Source organism: Arachis ipaensis, chromosome B10 (genome assembly GCF_059453495.1).
Source record: "Arachis ipaensis isolate K30076 ecotype BB chromosome B10, ASM5945349v1, whole genome shotgun sequence".
Classification (NCBI taxonomy): Eukaryota; Viridiplantae; Streptophyta; class Magnoliopsida; order Fabales; family Fabaceae; genus Arachis; species Arachis ipaensis.
Window position 1 is genome coordinate 146,127,478 of NC_142435.1, and position 23,052 is coordinate 146,150,529.

The following is a 23,052-nucleotide window of genomic DNA, read 5'->3' on the forward strand; positions in this document are numbered from 1 at the left end:
TTACCTACTTTCGTCGACATTTTTGGTCTCAAAGATCCCGTCGGAACAGTATTCCTATCATCATCGTGTTTTCTTTGATTTGTTTCCTTTTGTTAAAAATATCATTCTAATTTACTAATTTTTATACTCTAATCTCTTAGTAGACGAAGATGTATGAGAAATCAATCCAGAATGGAGCTGGTTCTGGATCTGTTGCAACCGGGTTCCACTGAAAATCGAGAGTGCGTTTGAAGATTTGGAAGAAAGCTAAGTTACATAATTTTTCGTCTGAGCTATTTGTGTAGAAACTATGTTCAATTGTGATGAGTTTTTTTTATTCTTCTTACCAGCTATTTTGGGTCAATTGTTTTCTTTGTGAGTGCTTTGAGGTAGTGATTGAGAGAACGGATTCAAGTGGGAAGCATGCAAGGGAGTATACTGTTTATATAGGGGGTGTTGGTTCAGTATACTTGTTTTCATTTGTAGGGTTTTTTGCGTGTTTGGTCCCAGGAAAATGATGTGCTTGAAATCTATGCTCATAAGAATCAAACTAGGATGTCAACATTTCTTCAATTGAAATATCTCCAAGCGGTGTTGTTGTTGGGAACTCTACTATATTTAAAATATAACCATTTGAAAAAGGGATATTGTTATCTATGTTCATTTCTGTTTCAGGTTTAAAACGAAATTATTGACCACAAAACAAGTGATTTGTTTATTTTCAATTAGTCTGGGTTGGTTTGACATTTATCTTTTTTTTTTTGTGTGTAATTTGTACTTTCTTTTTCAGCTCTCTTGGAGTTTCAGCTGAACTCTTGGGTATCATTGATAAAATTTTGTAGCTTTTATTTTATTTTTATTTGGGTGAATCTTCCTCATATGTTCTATCTCACTACTCATATTGGTGGGGAACAGTATATCTACATAGTCAAAGATATCATGAATCAATAGGTATGGTTGGTTTATAGATAATAGATAGATAGGTAGATGTATGTAGATTCATAGATAGGTTGATATTACATAGCTATATATAGAGGTATGAGTATATGTTATTTAATTAGGTATGGGAACATTGAAAGTCATATGTCAATCAATCAATCAATCTATGCAAGGACTTCAACATAAACGTGTTCTACAAGCTTTGCATTACAGGGTTGCCCGTTTCTCTACTATAAGTAGTGATGAGGTGATGGAGTATTGTGCTGATCTCTCAGAAGCTATCATTTGTTCCTTACTTGGTTCTCTTCTTTTGCATTCCCTTTCATTGAGATAAGACTCAGATCCAACACACTTTTTTCTTGCCAAGCTTTTGCTTTCTGTTTTTATTATCTACATTCTTTCATCTCTGCTATTTTTATAAAATGAGTCTTGCTATTGATGCTATTAGAAAAATCTCTCCATGGAAGGAAAGTTGGACTATTGAGGCTAAGATCTTGACCATTTGGGAAGATGCTACCATTGTTAATCAAAATGTGCAGAAACTCTTACACATGGTCTTGATGGATAAGCAGGTGAATATGTGTGTTTGTGTGTCTCTGTGTGTGTATGCCTGCCTATGTTCTATCAAGACTGATTTTTTAGTTAACTAAAATCTGTTTTTTAAAATTCTATATGTGATAATTTTTAGCATGTAATGTCTCATGGTATAATATTATAAAGGCTAAGGTGTTTTTTTTTCCTTGTTTTTTTTTAAGCACCACAAAATCCAAGCAACTATTGAGGATGATTTGATTTCAACTTTTATTGATCGGTTAAAAGAAGGAGAAGTATTCATTATTTCCGACTTCAAAGTGATACCCAATCTTGGATTGGTCAGGGTTACAAGACATCGTTTTTGCATCCTTTTCAAGTGTAGTACTTTGTTGTTGCTGCTTCAAGTACAGTCATACCCAACCCTGGTTTAAGTGTAACTTCTATGGACCAGATTCTTCAGAAGTGCATTGATTATGAGTACTTAATAGGTAAATTTCAATTTTTTAAATATAAACCATTATAAAGGTGTGTTAAATTGAAATTAATAGAAAATCAAGCAAATGTCTCATGGTATTCTATCTGAGGGTTTAATTTTGTCTTCTATAATTTGAGTAAACAGATTTTATTGGGGTGCTTTGTGGATTGAAAAAGAGAAGGGATGTTGAGTGTAATGGAAAGATATTGAAAGTTCTGACCATTGAAGTTTTTGCTGATGGGTATGCATTGTGTTTCTGTTTCTCATCCTTTTTTTTTTAAATAACCTTGTGTTTGTTTTTCTTCTTTTTTTTTACTGCTCTTGAATTAGTCTATTCTTGTCCATCCTTTCTTATAATGATTACCCAGGAAGAAAATCTCCTGCAATTTTGTTGGTGATTCTCCTGCTCTTTTAGAGATGAATACTTTGAAAAGGTACCAAAGACCACCTGTTGTAATTCTGCAATCTTTCAAGATCAAAGTCAATGGAGGTGAAGAGTTGTCCATGTTGCACATGTTTCAGTTTTGATTTGTTTAAATATTTTTTTTATACCAATGAATACTTTATTTAAGAATTAATTTCTTCTTATTGTCTTTTGTGATTTGTAGATAAAGTCAGTCTCCAAAATGTGATCAATATTTCCCGAGTTTTGATCAACCCTGATATGCAGGAAACTGTGAATTTTCTGAATCAGTTAGTTTTATTCAGTTCTCTTTAAGTTTTGCCTCTCTAAACTTGAAATTTGTGCCTCCCTCTCTATCACTCACTCTCTCTCTATCTCTTTCTGTTTTTCTCTTTCTCTTTGTAACTCTCTATAACTTTGTTCTTGAAATTCTTTAATCCTAATATTAATTTTTTTATGCGTTTTAAATAGATATGGTATTGGGAGCCACCATTTCAGTAGACTCTGTAGTAATGAGGTTGGGGATTTGGTATGTGTAATGGATGATGAATCTTTTGATTGGAAGCTATTTACGCACTATTGATAATCTTAAGGCCAACAATGAGGTGCGCACTATTAGTTTTTTAACATGTTTTAGTCGTATGTAAGACATACTCATGTTAATTGATTTCTAAAAATTGTAGACATCCTTTGCTGATTCAATTCATAATTTTATTTTTCTAATAGGATGGACAATACTTTGTGGTTGAAAAAATTAAGGAGATTGTTGAAGATCCGGAGTGGTGGTTTTTTTCTTGTGTTTGCGGTCATCCTATTGTAGGTGATGACAATGTGTTCTATTGTCAGCTGTGCAGCAGAGAGATTCAGCATTTTATGATAAGGTAAATCTAGGTTATGATTTACAAATTTACTTTCATGTGTTCTGATTCAATGATATAAGTTGCCTTCATGTATCAGCCTCTTCTAGGACTGAAAAATAGGTGAATCTGATATTTACCTTCTTTATTATAGTTACAGGATTAAGATACTTGTTGAAGACGGTACTTCTTGTGGAATGTTTGTCTTGTTAGACAGCCTAGCCACTAAGCTATTAGAGAGAACGTGTTTTGATGTTTTTTTGTTGTTAGAAGATGAAATCGATGTATGGTTTATTCACTTATAATCTATTGCTGTATACTCTATGGATAAGTATCTCTTATACTTTATTTTTGTCCAATAATTAGTGATCACTTTTCAATATCTATGACAGAAAATTGAGCACCGATACTGTCCACAGTTTTTTCATAAACTGCTTGGCAAAGAAATTATTTTCAAAGTTCAAGCAAAGAGGATTAGTGCTCATGGTTATTGTGGTACCTTTAAAGTCATCAATGTCATTAGTGATGCACGATTTTTCAACAAACTTCAGGCTGATCAGTGCATCAAGGTTAGTGCATCAAGGTTATTGCTCTTTCTTTATGTTAGATATGGATATGGATGAATTGGAGGAATCTTTTTTATGTATAGTTTGTCGATCCCCATTTTCTAATTATTTGGCTGTTGTTTAAATTGGTTTCCTTTACATGCCAACATGGTTTTGCCTCATACTTTATAAAATTGGTTGCGTTTAATGATTAATGTTTTCTTTCCAAATTTTAAGGATGTTAGTTCTGATTCGGCCTTTAGCCCAATATTTGAAGACTTTTCTCGGTATGGACAGCTTAGATGTTATGAGAACCAAGTCATATCTGGTGTTCGAATAGAGCTGCATAGCATTAAAGAGATTCTTGCTGACATTCTTTGTGCTAAGATGTATTCTTCTGCATCAAGAAATGTTAGTATTTTTTTTTCCAACCATCTGAACTGTGTTTCAACATGTGTGGTATGATAAGAAATGTATCATAATATACCAATTATTGTTTTTCTACATGATCATATTTGTATTCTGATCGGTGAGATTATTGATGTTTTGAAACATCAGAAGTGGTGGTACTACTGTTGTCTGTGTAATGCACATGTTTCTCATGTTGGGAATGTATTTTATTGTTATCTGTGTAGAGTTGAGTGTGTTGATGCCATAAGAAGGTATCTATTCTTTCTCTGGAAATTGTTGGTACCAGTTTTCTTTTTGCTTTATTGAATCTTCTGCACATGTTTCCCAATGTATATATTTTTTATTTTTTTTACATTATTTAGGTATCGGATCAAAATTATTGTTTCCCACTCAAATGGCAGCAATATTTTCATACTTGAGGATGATGAGGTGATGCAAATAGTCAAAAAGAGTTGTTCAGACTTTTTGATAGATGAAAAGAAAAACTCCCAAGTAATCATTTTGGTTTTAATTTAATTTAGTTGTGCTTCTTTTCGGTTTAGTATTTATGGTTCAGGTATGTGAATTTTGCTAATGTCCCTTCTCTTTTTCCTTTTTTTTTCTTAGTCAACCGATGAATACACTCTTCCGAATGGGATAATTTCTCAGTTGATGAACAAGAAAATTCTGTTCATAGTGGATCCTAGACCTGTTGGATATGAATTGAACACATCTCTTCACATTGTTCGTGCAGTATGTGATGATCTTGAAATTGTGAAGTTTTTGGAGGACTCTAGCAATGATAATGATCAGCAGGTGATAAGATTGTTAACTGAATCTGATGTTGAGTTAGTGAGTTTTTTTTCTAATCAGGTCAACCTGATTTTGGTATATTGTTCTGTGTTTTTCATGTGTCATGTGTTAATGGTTTCTGATATTATTACTTTGTTGTTCAATTTAGAAATTTCATCTGGATCCCTTTGTTCCTCATTTTCCTTTCGAATTTAAGAATCCAGTTCAGTTTCACTCCAATGCAAGCATTCAGTGTTCATCGAGCTCAAGTGCTACAGTGGGTCAGGCTTCACCCATTTCTGTTCTCAACTGGAATTGTTGGGTATTTGTTGATCTAATTCAGTTTGATTTTTTATCTCTTTTTAAACTATGTGAACAATGATAGATACATTCCTATATATGTATTGCTTAAATTCTTTTACTTTATTTGTTTAGTTTTTGTTTTATTACTCTTCAAAGTTTCATCCTTCGTGGTTTGTTTCTCATCTTGTTTTATTTTATTTGTTTAATTATTTATTTATTTATTTATTTATTTTTTGGTAGTTTCTTCATTCGATGTTCTTATATTTTGTTGTGTTATTTGTAGAATGTTAACCATGATTTTCATGCAAGAATCTCATCCTCACAAGGTTCGAATTTATTTGGGAGTCATCAACCTCTCACTATTAGGGAAGAGCTTCGGAGTGCTTTTGGACAATGTGAAAATACTGCCGAGGCTGTTGAAAGGATGGATGAGTGTAGTGGCTAATCATTTGTTACATTAGAATATTATATATATATATATATAAAATATAATTCCACCTCTTTGAAGAATTGTCATAACTTTGTTTATTTGTGTTAAGTAGTTGGAAAATTGGTAAAATCTATTGTCAATATATCTATTTTGGTATGTAATATCAAGACATTTTCGGAGTTGTCATGTTTATGAAACTTATTATTCTATTTGATATATTTAAATTTCTATGTGTTGTTATGTTTCTCTGTGTTATTGAATAAACCATGATTATTATGTATAGACATCTGCTTTGTTTGGTATATATATATATATATCTTTATATATATATGATATATTTTTTTTCTCCTTATAAGTTATTTAAATGTGTGCAAGAATAAAAATAATGAACCCAAAATTAATGATTGTATTTCTTTTCAATTGTGTTGTAATTTGTGCTTATTCCTATTTCCCTTTTGGATACAAAGAAATCCTTTCTTTTTTTTTTTCTGTTAATAGAATCAAAATTAAAACAATCTTAATAACTATTATTCTTATATAAATTATTTATGTGAGTTTTAAAAAAGAAATATATCTATATATATTTGTGTGTGATCTTTATGAAACTTATTGTTCTTTTTCTTATGCTTAAATTTGTATCTGTGAGTATGTTTCTATGTGTTTTTGAATAAAGCATGGTTATTATATATAGACCTACTCTTTTTTTGGTATATATATATATTTGTTTTTTTATAAGTTATTAAAATGTATAGAATAATTTAAATAATGAACCCAAAATCATTTAAAAAATGTATTTTTTTTTAATTGTGTTATAATTTTATATTTAGATTTAGATATCTCATATAAAAAAATGTTGTTAAGTAAAATTAGTTAAAAGTATTTTTTATTTATTTATCATGTGAAAATATACATTTAAAAAAAATTATAAATATAAATTTAAATTTCTAAAAAAAATATTATAATGAATTTTTAAATAAATTTTACTTTTATTATTAAAAATTTTTCAAGTGCACTAAAAAGTAAGTAAAAACATATTTTCCATCCTTTTTTTTTTTCGATTTTATCATCAATAATCAAATGCTTAGTTGCTTCTATTAGTTTATTGATTTAATTAGCATAGTTATGTATCTTAACACTTTAATGGTGTAGAGATAGATATTTTTCATAAAAAAATGTTAAAATTTTTTCTGATACTGGATGGATTAGATCAATAGATGTGGACCGCAGAATGGAGTTAGGATGAATCTGATTGGAAAACAGGGGTGTTCCATTGGGAAGACATTATCTCTTGCTCACTATCTGTTTAGTTCGTCAAGCCGATTCTCATTCGGATCTTTCTCAGTCACATATCCCTTCTCACTCTCTCTGGAATTCGGGCGAAGATAGAGTCCGATCGGAAAAGGAACAAGTCTCCGGTGGTGCCGGCGGAGCAGAAGGAGAAGCATAAGTCGAATTTGAACAAGGAGAAGCTTCCCTGATCTTTTCCCTCTGTTATCTCTCTTTCGCTTCAACCCTTGCTGTCCTCTCTGTTTTTCTTTTGAAACCCTAAATGCAACCTTCCCCTTCTTTTTTTTCATAGATAGCCAACTCACTCCTGCTGCTCCGGATAATCCCTGGCCATTCATGCTCTGTTTATCGCTCTCCCTGTCTCCCAAATTCTCATTTTCGTAATGCATATTTCTCGGTCCTGAACGCCGTAACTTCAACGTCGTTTTTGTCAACCTCCATCCAGAAATCCTAACCCACCTAGCTAAGCCGATAGATGCTGGTGATGCTGAGAGACTGAGATCTCTGTTGCAGGCTTCACATGCTCACGAAGAGCGTTATCCCGGCGGCTTGCTTCAAGGCAACTGAGGAATCGCATCCCACTTCCTCGGCAACGGCGGTTGCAGCTACAAAGGTCCAATCATCATCTTTTCAAGCATCTTCTTTGTCGATTGGTAATGGCTCTCTATCCCTCGAATTCAAACTGTGTCTTCTTCCATCTTTTTATTCAATATTATGCCTATCACCTAATTCTTGATCTCTCTCTTTGATATAACTGCCTGTGCGATTAGGGTTCATGGAAAAGGATCATGGGAACAAATTTTTTTTGTTCTGATTTGTCAGATTCATTTAAAGATTGGTTGTAGTTCTCAAGAGGAAATCAGCCTAGGGTTCATGTCACTCTGCGTCTCTCTTATCTTGGGAAACAACAAGTTAGGTGGGAATTTTTCCGGCCGTCCTGTCTTTTCTGTGTCCCCTTCCATCATGTGGTGTAGGTATGTAGTGGTTATGACTTGTTTCAGATTCTTTAATATTTCTTTACTTTGATACTCAAGTTTCCTTTCAATTGACAGGATTTGTTTTTGCCCCTGTTTGGGTGTTCTTTTCTGATTCTGTTTCGGATACTTTTTGAACTTGGCTTTAACTAAAGTTTTATATGATGTTGACTAGAAACATAAATTGAGTTTACTACTACACATGTGTGGAGTGTAAGTGTTGATATTTCCTTATCTTATTTGTTAGCAGTTTTAATGTGTTCTTTGTGCCCTTTTTTTGTCTTGAGAGTCAAAATTACCTTTGTGTCTTATTTTGTACCTAAGTGTACACCACTTGAGTTTTATTTGGAAGCTATTTAAAATACTTTTTTTATCTTTTATCCTGTCTTTTTCAATTGTCACGGAGCTGTTAGCTTGGAAGAAGGAGCTGTTTGATGAAGTTATGTGATATTTTTTCTTGCATATTTTTACTTAAATTATATTTGTGTGTTGTTTTGTGTGGTTTTGAAAGTTTTTTTTCCCCTGATATGGGAAAGTTCATAACTGTATTAAAATCAATTAGATTATTATTTTACGCAAAGCTTTTTGGACAATTTTTTCACTCACCGTGTTTTCCAAATCCTAGGGATTCAACTCTGATCTCCACAATAGTGTTTCTATATTATTTTCAGTGGTTGCAACCTCTTCATTTTTGTTATCTTCAATTTAATGCCAAGGAAACTAATCTAATTTCATTGGTGGTTCATTGCAGCTCATATTATCAAAGTCAGAAATTGGAAAGGCCAGTTGAACATTCCCTATCCAGGTAAGTAGGGTGGGTTGTTGTTTTGTTGTAGGTTATTCGTGGTTGTTTTCTAAGCTGTGTGTGTATTAGACTAAAGTGTATTTTGTAGTTGTGCTTCCTTTTAATTGCATTATTGTGACTTGTGTGCTTTGAAGGAAGCAAATATGAACTCCAGTGTGCATCCCTAATTAATGTTTTCAAATATTGGTTTTTTCTTTTCCTTTTTTTTTTTTCAATCCATTTGCTGTTTCTAATGTATGCCTACCTAAGATATTTACCAACTCTGAATGGCATAAGTACAATGATTTTTTTGGAGTATTTGATGACTGCCTTCCCTATAGGAAAATCACATGGAGGTGCACTGTACCAGGTATGGTTTCATGTGGTTCTTATCTGTTGATTTCTTGAAAGTTTCAGTTGTTCTTGCTGTTTTTTTGTTTGTTAAGGTTTAGCCCCTCTCATTATTTGTGTCTATGGTGTTGAATGGAGATGGATATGGACTCATATTTTGTTTTGCTTGCAATTCCATATCCAATTTCAATTCAAAAAGGTCAGCCTCTTTGATACAAGTAGGACTAATTGTGATGCATTTGTGTGCTTCATTTAATTATAACCAAAGTAGAACCCTTAAATCCTATATATCAACTGATGAATCCATTTTTAATCTTTTACTTTCTATATATCCAAGAAATTCATTTAGTTTTTATATTGTTTTCTGTATTCAGGATCATGTTCTTTCGTTTTATGTTTGATTTCAAATTTTATGAAGCACTCTCATAATTATATTGAGAGTACACCCATTGAATACAATATTCAAATTTCATTAATCTATTTGTATTTTTTTATTTTCTGTATATTCAACAAATCTATCAAGTTTAGATAAAGTGGTTTGGTGATTACATATGGGCTATGTGAATCATGATGAGGGAATGGGTTTTCTACCTAATCTGTTCTATTTGTTGTTTTGTGATTGACAAGAATTGATGTGTATCTTACTGTTTGTTCCTTTATATAGTTTGATTTGATTGTAGATGAATTCATTCCCAATTTCATTCTCTCCTATTCAACTTTTGCATACCAATTTCCATTTTAATTCAGTAATCTATTTGGATTTTTTGGGTGTTTTCTATGATTTGCTTGATTTTGTTTCAAATAAATGCTAATTTACTAATTTTTATACTGTAATCTGTTAGTAGATGAAGATGTATAAGAGATCAATTGAGAATGGAGTTGAAAAGAAAATTATCTTTTTTTCACTTTCAGAATGACCCAAACAAAATTCCAGCACTATCACACCACAAGAGAGGATGTAACTGTAAGAAATCATTCTGCCAAAAGAAATACTGTAAATGCTTTCAGGTATTCATCCATCCTTACTAGGTATCATGAATGCTTCCGTTTTAGTTATAATTTTATATTCTAATGGTAGTATGTTTTGTTTTTCAAAGGCTGGTGTTGGATGTTCCATAAACTGTAGATGTGACACGTGTAAGAACACGTTTGGTAGAAAGAATGGTTAGCTGTCCCTTCTTTTGCAAATTAAATACATGTCAGAATTTAACTGTTTTATTATTTCAGGTTCTAATTCCGTAGGAATAGAAACCCAACCAGAAGTAGAAATAGAGGCCTGTGGTAAAGAGTTTGTAGAAAATGCATCACGGAAAATTGATATTTAGAACTCCCACGGAAAATTGAAATGGTAGCTTTTATTCTACTTTTATTTGGGTCAATCTTGATAAATTTGTTACTTAAAGGGGTGTTTTCATTTACACTGGCTTTTGATTGTGGTCTACATATTTTATTTGAATCATTAAGAAGTAAGTGTTGATTTTTTCAACCTAAAATTATGGTCAATATTAGTTGGTTCTAATTATCTTTGAGGTTATTAAAATTTGATAAAAAACTGTTAATCTTATTCCATTCAAGATTATATCAAAGCAATATCTAATTAAAAAAGAGAGGTTGAGAATAGAAAAGTTCAGTTTTCTATTAGTTGAAATCAAGATTATTAATTAAGTATTATTAAAAAGAATTTTAATACCAAAATTAGTAACAATAATAATTTTTTTTTTACACATATATCGTATATTCTTACAGAGCAGTTTGCTATTAGTTCAAGGTTGAGGCATGATTAACTTTTTTAGTAAAGTTTTACATCAATAGAAGAATATATGTTCAAAAGTGAAGAAAAAACTGATTGTTGGTGATTTTAGTCATAATTTTTAAGTAAAATATTTTTTATTCTGATCTATAAATTCCATTTGAATCATTAAAAAGTGCATATTAGTTTTTCATACTATAATTATGATAAATATTGGTTGGTTGTAATTTTCTGAGTTAATTGAAATTTTATAAAAATGTCTTATTGTTATTCTACTACATTATTATATAAAAAAAAATTTCTAATTAAAAAAGATTAGAAGTTGAGAATAAAAAAGGTCATTTTTTATTACTTGAACTGGAGATCATTATCATTAATTAAGTCGAATTAAAACACTTTTAGTGCCAAATTTGTTAAGAATATTCAGCTTTTAGTTTTAACGTCTATCATATTTAACAAGTAGCAAATCATTTTTAAAAAAATATATATATCCGTAATTATTTCTTTATCTACTTTTCATAATTTGTATCTTAATCATTTTTGTGTCATGTCAAATCTTTATTAATAATTTTGTTTTGTCCGGATTTTTTTTATATGTTTTGTGATTTTTCGTCATTTTTTATGCGAATTAACATTAGAAAAAAGAATTGAAAAAAATCTGAACATTACTTAAACTTTAGGATACATCAAATTTATTAATATAAAAAACTCAGAAATAAATAAAGAAATTAATTCCTGATTTTCTTTTTTTTCAACATTTAACCATTCTTTTTACTTGTGATAAATACTAAAAAAAATAAGTGCTTCTTAAGAATTCGAATACTAAAAGTTTTTATGATCATTAGTAATTATTTCTTCATAATGATCCACTATAATCTCTTTCTTTTTTAGAAAAAAATTAAATATCTTTTATTTTTGTGTTCTTTTAATTTTTTCTCAGGTATAAGAAGAACAACAGTGTTATCAGCAGCAAAGAGTAAAAATCCAAAGGCCACAACCCAGTCTTTCCACCTATCCCTCAACGAAAAAAAAAAAAAAAGGGAAGCAAACGCGACAACAACATACTTACTGCACCTCCTTCGTCTTTATTTCTTTGCTTTCACCTCCCTCAACCCGCAAACTCTACCACCGGACTTTTGCATGTTCAAAACCTCATATCCGGCTACAAGTTACCAACCTGTCCTCATCTGCGGTGGCTCACAGTGCTTCCAGTCGGTGCGACACACCAGTGTTGCTTGGTGAATCGGCGCATAATTCATTATCTTCATGTTTTGACAGATCGAGGCACTAAACTTCAGCCAAGTAACAACTGGGGTGCTGTTAAGGTAAATCCTTTATAAACTGAAAACCAAGCATCAATTTCATCTTTTGCCCTAATGGTTGTACTGGTAACTAAGTTTTCAGTTTTGTATTTTTTCTTTTCGTTTTCTTCTCAGTTTTGCTAGGTTTCTTTGCCTGTAAACTTGATTTTTTTTTTTGGGACATGCATGTATTATTCAGTGAATGTTTATATGAAAATTTAAAGGAAAAGAAAGAAACAGTTGATTTTCAACACATGACTTGTCTGATACTTCGTTCAGTGCAACATCTGATTCTTATCAAATTATTTTTGTTCAATCTTTCCGTTGGCATCATTTTCATTTTAGATTGGATTTTTTTTTTGTTCTGTACAAGAATTAGTTATTTTGGAAACTACCCCAACTATTAATCCCAATTTCATATTCTCAGATATGGGTTTATTCTTTTAGGTTTTGTAAGCTCTTTCTCAGTTAAAAAAATATAATTATTGTATAGATTATTTTATCCATTATTTTCAAATATAAAAATGATTTTTTGAATTCAGTTTTGTCATATCTATGATCCTTGAATATCAATTTTGGTCTTTTATAGTTGAATATTGATATAATTTTTTTATTTTTTCTTTTTTCGTATCATTTGTAATCCATATTCTAATTAACAAACTCATAATCCATGATTGTTTGCTTAAATTATTATTAATAGTCGTGGTTAGCTTTTTGACACTTCTCAACATTATAATTAGGATTAGTAGAAATTTAGTTTACTAGAATAAATAACGATATTTTTGTTGATCTGTTCCTTGTTTTCTTTATCAATGGTTGCTGTTTGTTCTTTATGTTTCTGGATTCAATTTTATCACTTATTTTTATTCAATTTGTTCAAATCTTATATTAGCATTTACTTTATCATAATACTCTTTTTGGCAGAAATAAACAAGTTCTTTTCTCCGTTCTTGGATCTTTATACGAAGTGTCTCTATCTCATAAGGCTGAATTCTGATGGATGCTAATAGAGAAGATCCAAATAGGTATGGTGCTGAGGATTATAGAAGATGTTTTGTTTGCTGCATTTTCAATTTGATTGAAGTCTCATCTACTTTTTAACTCAATATATTTCACATTAATTTTATAAAATGTTAACGTCAATTAAATATCGATGTTATGCCATGTATATATATTTTTTAAATTCTTTCTTTCATGCTTTTCATGTAGTTATTTAATTTTATTGGCTTGTCATCTATATGTAGTTCAGATTAATTTTATAAAATGTTAACGTCAATTAAATATCGATGTTATGGCAGGTATATTTTTTTTTTTAAATTCTTTCTTTGATGCTTTTCATGTAGTTATTTAATTTTATTGGGTTCTCATCTATATGTAGTTCAGATTTCAGGAGTTGTAGTAATCTGTAAAATATGTTGTGTAGTAGTTTTCAAGTGTGGTCTCTTGGATATTTTTCTCTAATGTTCTTTTAATTTGTTACTTTTTTTTCTTTTTTCTGGTATACTTAGTCAGTTGTTTTCTTGGTTAAAAGTCTCAGTCTTAAATTTTAATCGTGCCTTTATATGCTAATAGGAGGTTTTTAGCAACCCAGGTATATTGGCCTAGCGGAAAAGAACTGGTTTTCAGATTTCATGATTTCAGTCAGGTAACGAAATATAATGGCCAATGTGCAGTTTTGTACAGTAGTATCAATCTGAATTAATTAGATTATTGATTTGGCTTGATGTTCTTTAATTTGTTATTTTCTATTATTTTCTGCATGTGTGAGACTGATTGCTTTGCCCCTTTGTCGCTTTTCTATGGATATTTTTTTTAAATTCATTAAGCTGTTTACTGAACTAGAATCTTTTCAATTATTTATTCTAAAGTTTTCTTCTCATTATAATGTTAGTTCATTTACGTGATTATTGTTCTCTTGTGTTGCTCAGTTGGTAATAATAGTAGATTTAAAATACCTCTATTTGCTAAATAATTAGGTAAAATTATGTTAAGCTTTTTTACCATGTTTTGTTACACGAGTTAACTTTGAAAAGAAATTTGAATATAGGGTGACAGAGCTCTTCCCTCAAATTTTGTTTCAACTCATGGGGAAGAATTAGGGCCAATATTCTATGTCATTGACGAGTTAGATAATTGTTTATCGCTGGAGGTGATCAGAAAGAATGATCAGTTGCTGATAACTGAGAACTCATTTGAACTGATTAGAACTTTCTATCTTATCGATAGACCGGCAACTATTCAATTTAGGTATGTTGGTTTTGGAATTTTTTTTATTTCATTGTTCGATAAGGACAACCAACCCATCCAAGTTCACCTTGATCCTGACTGCTATGTTCCTGAGCTAATGGACCCAGAGACACTTGATAATGTGTCAAGAGTCTTCCACATAAAGTATACCAGGATGGAAGAAGAACCATCGGATGTGATTGTTCTATCTGGGTCTGAACCATCGGATTAACAGTTTTCATCGGATGATGATGAAGACAACGATCAAGATGGGCCACTGGTGGGGGATAATCCACATGATCCGATAGATTTGTCTAGTGGCAGCAGTTTATCATTGGAAGTTGATGAACAGATTAACGCGTCAAATGATTTAGCTGATCCTAGGTAATGCTACATGTAACTATTCTCCTTTCTTTTGTATTTTAATATCATTTGATAGCTTTCTATTTTTTACTGTCGTGACTAATGTTCATATTATCTTGAATTAGATATGCTCTAGAGGTTTCTTATGAAAAGAAGATCACAGCTTCGGATGTCGGACAATCTAGATTGGTAACTTGATCATAAAGAGTGTTTTTTTTTTCTGCAAACTTATTGGATGTTCTTCCTAAATCTATTATTCATTGTGTATGAAAATATTATGTTTACGTTAACTATGAATTATTCGTTTCAGTATTTGGCTTCAAAATTTGCTGTGCATCTTAAACCATCTGGAGATAGGTCGATTTGGACGATCACTGGTCCAGATTCCAATGTTGAGAAGAATGTGTTCTTTTTTCACTTACTGAATGGTAGAGGAAGAGGTACAGAATGGAAATTTGGGGTCTGGTGGAGTGAATGTTGTAGAACATACAATTTAAAGGAGGGTGATACCATCACTTTGAAACTCAGCTCGAAAAGTGATGGTATCACCCTCCTTTAAATTGTATGTTCTACAACATTAACTCCACCCGAATACAAATTTTCATTCTGTATCTCTTCCTCCACTATTCAGTAAGTGAAAAAAGAATACATTCTTCTCAACATTGGAATCTGGACCAGTGATCGTCCAAATCGACCCATCTCCAGATGGTTTAAGATGCACAGCAAATTTTGAAGCCAAATACTGAAACGAATAATTCATAGTTAACATAAGCATAATATTTTCATACACAATGAATAACAGATTTAGGAAGAACATCCAATAAATTTGCAAAAAAAAAAAAAAAAAGAAAACACTCTTTATGATCAAGTTACCAATCTAGATTGTCCGACATCCGAAGCTGTGATCTTCTTTTCATAAAAAACCTCTGGAGCATATCTAATTCAAGATAATATGAACATTAGTCACGACAGTAAAAAATAGAAAGCTATCAAATGATATTAAAATACAAAAGAAAGGAAAATAGTTACATGTAGCATTACCTAGGATCAGCCAAATCATTTGACGCATTAATCTGTGTATCAACTTCCAATGATAAACTGCCACTAGACAAATCTATCGGATCATGTGGATTATCCCCCACCAGTGGCCCATCTTGATCGTTGTCTTCATCACCATCCGATGAAAACTGTTCATCCGATGGTTCAGACCCAGATAGAACAATCACATCCGCTGATGAACCATCCTGTTATACTTTATGTGGAAGACTCTTGACACATTATCAAGTGTCTCTGAGTCCATTAGCTCAGGAACATAGCAGTCAGGATCAAGGTGAACTTGGATGGGTTGGTTGTCCTTATCGAACAATGAAATAAAAAAAATTCCAAAACCAACATACCTAAATTGAACAGTTGCCGGTCTATCGATAAGATAGAAAGTTCTAATCAGTTCAAATGAGTTCTCAGTTATCAGCAACTGATCATTCTTTTTGATCACCTCCAGCGATAAACAATTATCTAACTCGTCAATGACATAGAATATTGGCCCTAATCCTTCCCCATGAGTTGAAACAAAATTTGAGGGAAGAGCTCTGTCACCCTATATTCAAATTTCTTTTCAAAGTTAACTCGTGTAACAAAACATGGTAAAAAAGCTTAACATAATTTTACCTAATTATTTAGCAAATAGAGGTATTTTAAATCTACTATTATTACCAACTGAGCAACACAAGAGAACAATAATCACGTAAATAAACTAACATTATAATGAGAAGAAAATTTTAGAATAAATAATTGAGAAGATTCTAGTTCAGTAAACAGTTCAATGAATTTAAAAAAAATATCCATAGAAAAGCGACAAAAGGGCAAAGCAATCAGTCTCACACATGCAGAAAATAGTAGAAAATAACAAATTAAAGAACATTAAGCCAAATCAGTAATCTAATTAATTCAGATTGATACTACTGCACATTGGCCATTATATTTCGTTACCTGCTGACTGAAATCATGAAATCTGAAAACCAGTTCTTTTCCGCTGGGCCAATATACCTGGGTTGCTAAAAATCTCCTATTAGCATATAAAGGCACGATTAGAATTTAAGACTGAGACTTTTAACCAAGAAAACAACTGACTAAGTATACCAGAAAAAAGAAAAAAAAGTAACAAATTAAAAGAACATTAGAGAAAAATATCCAAGAGACCACACTTGAAAACTACTACACAACATATTTTACATATTACAACAACTCTTGAAATCTGAACTACATATAGATGAGAACCCAATAAAATTAAATAACTACATGAAAAGCATCAAAGAAAGAATTTAAAAAAAATATATACATGGCATAACATCGATATTTAATTGACGTTAACATTTTATAAAATTAATCTGAACTACATATAGATGACAAGCCAATAAAATTAAATAACTACATGAAAAGCATGAAAGAAAGAATTTAAAAAATATATATACATGGCATAACATCGATATTTAATTGACGTTAACATTTTATAAAATTAATGTGAAATATATTGAGTTAAAAAGTAGATGAGACTTCAATCAAATTGAAAATGCAGCAAACAAAACATTTTCTATAATCCTCAGCACCATACCTATTTGGATCTTCTCTATTAGCATCCATCAGAATTCAGCCTTATGAGATAGAGACACTTCGTATAAAGATCCAAGAACGGAGAAAAGAACTTGTTTATTTCTGCCAAAAAGAGTATTATGATAAAGTAAATGCTAATATAAGATTTGAACAAATTGAATAAAAATAAGTGATAAAATTGAATCCAGAAACATAAAGAACAAACAGCAACCATTGATAAAGAAAACAAGGAACAGATCAACAAAAATATCGTTATTTATTCTAGTAAACTAAATTTCTACTAATCCTAATTATAATGTTGAGAAGTGTCAAAAAGCTAACCACGACTATTAATAATAATTTAAGCAAACAATCATGGATTATGAGTTTGTTAATTAGAATATGGATTACAAATGATACGAAAAAATAAAAAATAAAAAAATTATATCAATATTCAACTATAAAAGACTAGAATTGATATTCAAGGATCATAGATATGACAAAACTGAATTCAAAAAATCATTTTTATATTTGAAAATAATGGATAAAATAATCTATACAATGATTATATTTTTTAACTGAGAAAGAGCTTACAAAACCTAAAAGAATAAACCCATATCTGAGAATACGAAATTGGGATTAATAGTTGGGGTAGTTTCCAAAATAACTAATCCTTGTACAGAACCAAAAAAAAATCCAATCTAAAATGAAAATGATGCCAACGGAAAGATTGAACAAAAACAATTTGATAAGAATTAGATGTTGCACTGAACGAAGTATCAGACAAGTCATGTGTTGAAAATCAACTGTTTCTTTCTTTTTCTTTAAATTTTCATATAAACATTCACTGAATAATACATGCATGTCCCAAAAAAAAAACAAGTTTGCAGGCAAAGAAACCTAGCAAAACTGAGAAGAAAACGAAAAGAAAAAATACAAAACTGAAAACTTAGTTACCAGTACAACCATTAGGGCAAAAGATGAAATTGATGCTTGGTTTTCAGTTTATAAAGGATTTACCTTAATAGCACCCCCGTTGTTACTTGGCTGAAGTTTAGTGCCTCGATCTGTCAAAACATGAAGATAATGAATTATGCGCCGATTCACCAAGCAACACTGGTGTGTCGCATCGACTGGAAGCACTGTGAGCCACCGCAGATGAGGACAGGTTGGTAACTTGTAGCCGGATATGAGGTTTTGAACATGCAAAAGTCCGGTGGTAGAGTTTGCGGGTTGAGGGAGGTGAAAGCAAAGAAAGAAAGACGAAGGAGGTGCAGTAAGTATGTTGTTGTCGCGTTTGCTTCCCTTTTTTTTTTTTTTTTCGTTGAGGGATAGGTGGAAAGACTGGGTTGTGGCCTTTGGATTTTTACTCTTTGCTGCTGATAACACTGTTGTTCTTCTTATACCTGAGAAAAAATTAAAAGAACACAAAAATAAAAGATATTTAATTTTTTTCTAAAAAAGAAAGAGATTATAGTGGATCATTATGAAGAAATAATTACTAATGATCATAAAAACTTTTAGTATTCGAATTCTTAAGAAGCACTTATTTTTTTTTAGTATTTATCACAAGTAAAAAGAATGGTTAAATGTTGAAAAAAATGAAAATCAGGAATTAATTTCTTTATTTATTTCTGAATTTTTTATATTAACAAATTTGATGTATCCTAAAGTTTAAGTAATGTTCAGATTTTTTTCAATTCTTTTTTCTAATGTTAATTCGCATAAAAAATGACGAAAAATCACAAAACATATAAAAAAAATCTGGACAAAGCAAAATTATTAATAAAGATTCGACATGACACAAAAATGATTAAGATACAAATTATGAAAAGTAGATAAAGAAATAATTACGAATATATATATTTTTTTAAAAATGATTTGCTACTTGTTAAATATGATAGACGTTAAAACTAAAAGCTGAATATTCTTAACAAATTTGGCACTAAAAGTGTTTTTAATTCGACTTAATTAATGATAATGATCTCCAGTTCAAGTAATAAAAAAATGAACAACTTCTAATCTTTTTTTAATTAGAATTTTTTTTTATATAATGTTGTAGTAGAATAACAATAAGACATTTTTATAAAATTTCAATTAACTCAAAGAAAATTACAACCAACCAATATTTATCATAATTATAGTATGAAAAACTAATATGCACTTTTTAATGATTCAAATGAAATTTATAGATTAGAATAAAAAATATTTTACTTAAAAATTATGACTAAAATCACCAACAATCAGTTTTTTCTTCACTTTTGAACATATATTCTTCTATTGATGTAAAACTTTACTAAAAAAGTTAATCATGCCTTAACCTTGAACTAATAGCAAACTGCTCCGTAAGAATATACGATATATGTGTAAAAAAAAAATTATTATTGTTATTAATTTTGGTATTAAAATTCTTTTTAATAATACTTAATTAATAATCTTGATTTCAACTAATAGAAAACTGAACTTTTTTATTCTCAACCTCTCTTTTTTAATTAGATATTGCTTTGATATAATCTTAAATGGAATAAGATTAACAGTTTTTTATCAAATTTTAATAACCTCAAAGATAATTAGAACCAACTAATATTGACCATAATTTTAGGTTGAAAAAATCAACACTTACTTCTTAATGATTCAAATAAAATCTGTAGACCACAATCAAAAGCCAGTGTAAATGAAAATACCCCTTTAAGTAACAAATTTATCAAGATTGACCCAAATAAAAGTAAAATAAAAGCTACAATTTCAATTTTCCGTGATGCATTTTCTACAAACTCTTTACCACAGGACTCTATTTCTACTTTTGGTTGGGTTTCTATTCCTACGGAATTAGAACCTGAAACAATAAAACAGTTAAATTCTGACATGTATTTAATTTGCAAAAGAAGGGACAACTAACCATCATTTCTACCAAACGTGTTCTTACACGTGTCACATCTACAGTTTATGGAACATTCAACACCAGCCTTTGAAAAACAAAACATACTACCATTAGAATATAAAATTATAACTAAAACGGAAGCATTCATGATACCTAGTAAGGATGGATGAATACCTGAAAGCATTTACAGTATTTTTTTTGGCAGAATGATTTCTTACAGTTACATCCTCTCTTGTGGTGTGATAGTGCTGGAATTTTGTTTGGGTCATTCTGAAAGTGAAAAAAAAGATAATTTTCTTTTCAACTCCATTCTCAATTGATCTCTTATACATCTTCATCTACTAACAGATTACAGTATAAAAATTAGTAAATTAGCATTTATTTGAAACAAAATCAAGCAAATCATAGAAAACACCCAAAAAATCCAAATAGATTACTGAATTAAAATGGAAATTGGTATGCAAAAGTTGAATAGGAGAGAATGAAATTGGGAATGAATTCATCTACAATCAAATCAAACTATATAAAGGAACAAACAGCAAGATACACATCAATTCTTGTCAATCACAAAACAACAAATAGAACAGATTAGGTAGAAAACCCATTCCCTCATCATGATTCACATAGCCCATATGTAATCACCAAACCACTTTATCTAAACTTGATAGATTTGTTGAATATACAGAAAATAAAAAAATACAAATAGATTAATGAAATTTGAATATTGTATTCAATGGGTGTACTCTCAATATAATTATGAGAGTGCTTCAGAAAATTTGAAATCAAACATAAAACGAAAGAACATGATCCTGAATACAGAAAACAGTATAAAAACTAAATGAATTTCTTGGATATATAGAAAGTAAAAGATTAAAAATGGATTCATCAGTTGATATATAGGATTTAAGGGTTCTACTTTGGTTATAATTAAATGAAGCACACAAATGCATCACAATTAGTCCTACTTGTATCAAAGAGGCTGACCTTTTTGAATTGAAATTGGATATGAAAATGTAGGCAAAACAAAATATGAGTCCATATCCATCTCCATTCAACACCATAGACACAAATAATGAGAGGGGCTAAACCTTAACAAACAAAAAAACAGCAAGAACAACTGAAACTTTCAAGAAATCAACAGATAAGAACCACATGAAACCATACCTGGTACAGTGCACCTCCATGTGATTTTCCTATAGGGAAGGCAGTCATCAAGTACTCCAAAAAAATCATTGTACTCATGCCATTCAGAGTTGGTAAATATCTTAGGTAGGCATACATTAGAAACAGCAAATGGATTGAAAAAAAAAAGAAAAAGAAAAAACCAATATTTGAAAACATTAATTAAGGGTGCACACTTGAGTTCATATTTGCTTCTTTCAAAGCACACAAGTCACAATAATGCAATTAAAAGGAAGCACAAATACAAAATACACTTTAGTCTAATACACACACAGCTTAGAAAACAACCACGAATAATCTACAACAAAACAACAACCCACCTTACTTACCTGGATAGGGAATGTTCAACTGGCCTTTCCAATTTCTGACTTTGATAATATGAGCTGCAACGAACCACCAATGAAATTAGATTAGTTTCCTTGGCGTTAAATTGAAGATAACAAAAATGAAGAGGTTGCAACCACTGAAAATAATATAGAAACCATATTGTGGAGATCAGAGTTGAATCCCTAGGATTTGGAAAACACGGTGAGTGAAAAAATTGTCCAAAAAGCTTTGCGTAAAATAATAATCTAATTGATTTTAATACAGTTATGAACTTTCCCATATCAGGGGAAAAAAAAAAACTTTCAAAACCACACAAAACAACACACAAATATAATTTAAGTAAAAATATGCAAGAAAAAATATCACATAACTTCATCAAACAGCTCCTTCTTCCAAGCTAACAGCTCCGTGACAATTGAAAAAGACAGGATAAAAGATAAAAAAAGTATTTTAAATAGCTTCCAAATAAAACTCAAGTGGTGTACACTTAGGTACAAAATAAGACACAAATGTAATTTTGACTCTCAAGACAAAAAAAGGGCACAAAGAACACATTAAAACTGCTAACAAATAAGATAAGGAAATATCAACACTTACACTCCACACATGTGTAGTAGTAAACTCAATTTATGTTTCTAGTCAACATCATATAAAACTTTAGTTAAAGCCAAGTTCAAAAAGTATCCGAAACAGAATCAGAAAAGAACACCCAAACAGGGGCAAAAACAAATCCTGTTAATTGAAAGGAAACTTGAGTATCAAAGTAAAGAAATATTAAAGAATCTGAAACAAGTCATAACACTACATACCTACACCACATGATGGAAGGGGACACAGAAAAGACAGGACGGCCGGAAAAATTCCCACCTAACTTGTTGTTTCCCAAGATAAGAGAGACGCAGAGTGACATGAACCCTAGGCTGATTTCCTCTTGAGAACTACAACCAATCTTTAAATGAATCTGACAAATCAGAACAAAAAAAAAATTGTTTCCATGATCCTTTTCCATGAACCCTAATCGCACAGGCAGTTATATCAAAGAGAGAGATCAAGAATTAGGTGATAGGCATAATATTGAATAAAAAGATGGAAGAAGACACAGTTTGAATTCGAGGGATAGGGAGCCATTACCAATCGACAAAGAAGATGCTTGAAAAGATGATGATTGGACCTTTGTAGCTGCAACCGCCGTTGCCGAGGAAGTGGGATGCGATTCCTCAGTTGCCTTGAAGCAAGCCGCCGGGATAACGCTCTTCGTGAGCATGTGAAGCCTGCAACAGAGATCTCAGTCTCTCAGCATCACCAGCATCTATCGGCTTAGCTAGGTGGGTTAGGATTTCTGGATGGAGGTTGACAAAAACGACGTTGAAGTTACGGCATTCGGGACCGA

At 30.9% G+C, this 23,052-nt stretch overlaps 4 protein-coding genes across 10 annotated transcripts; 3 read left to right on the top strand and 1 right to left on the bottom strand.

Moving 5' to 3' along the window:
- The first annotated feature begins 1,340 nt into the window (after positions 1-1,340).
- LOC110268301 (uncharacterized) lies at positions 1,341-4,373 on the top strand. The gene is made up of 11 exons (XM_088495097.1): positions 1,341-1,490; positions 1,835-1,940; positions 2,072-2,168; positions 2,296-2,417; positions 2,536-2,620; positions 2,802-2,859; positions 3,057-3,211; positions 3,342-3,471; positions 3,580-3,756; positions 3,970-4,143; positions 4,368-4,373. Exons 1-11 carry the CDS (start codon positions 1,341-1,343, stop codon positions 4,371-4,373), a joined length of 1,260 nt encoding a protein of 419 aa, XP_088351223.1.
- A 202-nt stretch (positions 4,374-4,575) lies between these two features.
- LOC110268499 (uncharacterized) lies at positions 4,576-5,662 on the top strand. Its single transcript, XM_021114721.2, has 4 exons — positions 4,576-4,635; positions 4,750-4,938; positions 5,084-5,236; positions 5,501-5,662. Exons 1-4 carry the CDS (start codon positions 4,576-4,578, stop codon positions 5,660-5,662), a joined length of 564 nt encoding a protein of 187 aa, XP_020970380.2.
- A 1,176-nt stretch (positions 5,663-6,838) lies between these two features.
- On the top strand, positions 6,839-15,209 carry LOC107622569 (uncharacterized). 7 transcript variants are annotated; one of them, XR_015881213.1, is made up of 9 exons: positions 6,839-7,587; positions 7,705-7,908; positions 8,660-10,051; positions 10,141-10,207; positions 11,734-12,118; positions 13,019-13,119; positions 13,667-13,739; positions 14,142-14,704; positions 14,809-15,209. XR_015881213.1 is itself a non-coding variant. In XM_088485607.1 (9 exons), the coding sequence occupies exons 7-9, from the start codon at positions 13,091-13,093 to the stop codon at positions 14,550-14,552; spliced, it is 513 nt and encodes a 170-aa protein (XP_088341733.1). In that variant the 5' UTR covers positions 6,843-7,587; positions 7,705-7,908; positions 8,660-8,713; positions 9,956-10,051; positions 10,141-10,207; positions 11,734-12,118; positions 13,019-13,090; the 3' UTR covers positions 14,553-15,209. The 7 variants fall into 7 exon arrangements, 6 of the variants coding, with proteins under 6 accessions (XP_088341730.1, XP_088341725.1, XP_016179999.1 ...); XM_088485607.1 differs by having other exon boundaries at positions 6,843-7,587; positions 8,660-8,713; positions 9,956-10,051; positions 14,142-15,209; XM_088485604.1 differs by having other exon boundaries at positions 10,141-10,391; positions 14,142-15,209.
- A 5,032-nt stretch (positions 15,210-20,241) lies between these two features.
- On the bottom strand, positions 20,242-23,034 carry LOC107622570 (uncharacterized). The gene is made up of 4 exons (XM_021113716.2): positions 22,794-23,034; positions 22,472-22,676; positions 21,665-21,718; positions 20,242-20,423 (listed from the first exon to the last, which is right to left on the bottom strand). Exons 1-4 carry the CDS (start codon positions 22,924-22,926, stop codon positions 20,264-20,266), a joined length of 552 nt encoding a protein of 183 aa, XP_020969375.1. The 5' UTR covers positions 22,927-23,034; the 3' UTR covers positions 20,242-20,263.
- Positions 23,035-23,052: the final 18 nt, after the last annotated feature.

Coding starts and splice junctions, on each gene's coding strand:
- LOC110268301 (XM_088495097.1), top strand. CDS start 1,341: ATGAGTCTTGCTATTGATGCTATTAGAAAAATCTCTCCATGGAAGGAA. Junction 1,491..1,834: donor TGGTCTTGATGGATAAGCAG/GTGAATATGTGT, acceptor TTTCAAGTGTAG/TACTTTGTTGTTGCTGCTTC. Junction 3,212..3,341: donor ATTCAGCATTTTATGATAAG/GTAAATCTAGGT, acceptor TCTTTATTATAG/TTACAGGATTAAGATACTTG.
- LOC107622569 (XM_088485604.1), top strand. CDS start 13,091: ATGGATGCTAATAGAGAAGATCCAAATAG. Junction 13,120..13,666: donor AATAGAGAAGATCCAAATAG/GTATGGTGCTGA, acceptor ATATGCTAATAG/GAGGTTTTTAGCAACCCAGG. Junction 13,740..14,141: donor GATTTCATGATTTCAGTCAG/GTAACGAAATAT, acceptor ATTTGAATATAG/GGTGACAGAGCTCTTCCCTC.
- LOC110268499 (XM_021114721.2), top strand. CDS start 4,576: ATGCAAATAGTCAAAAAGAGTTGTTCAGACTTTTTGATAGATGAAAAG. Junction 4,636..4,749: donor ATGAAAAGAAAAACTCCCAA/GTAATCATTTTG, acceptor TTTTTTTCTTAG/TCAACCGATGAATACACTCT. Junction 4,939..5,083: donor GCAATGATAATGATCAGCAG/GTGATAAGATTG, acceptor TGTTCAATTTAG/AAATTTCATCTGGATCCCTT.
- LOC107622570 (XM_021113716.2), bottom strand. CDS start 22,926: ATGCTCACGAAGAGCGTTATCCCGGCGGCTTGCTTCAAGGCAACTGAG. Junction 22,677..22,793: donor AGCATCTTCTTTGTCGATTG/GTAATGGCTCCC, acceptor CTGTGCGATTAG/GGTTCATGGAAAAGGATCAT. Junction 20,424..21,664: donor GTTGAACATTCCCTATCCAG/GTAAGTAAGGTG, acceptor TTTCACTTTCAG/AATGACCCAAACAAAATTCC.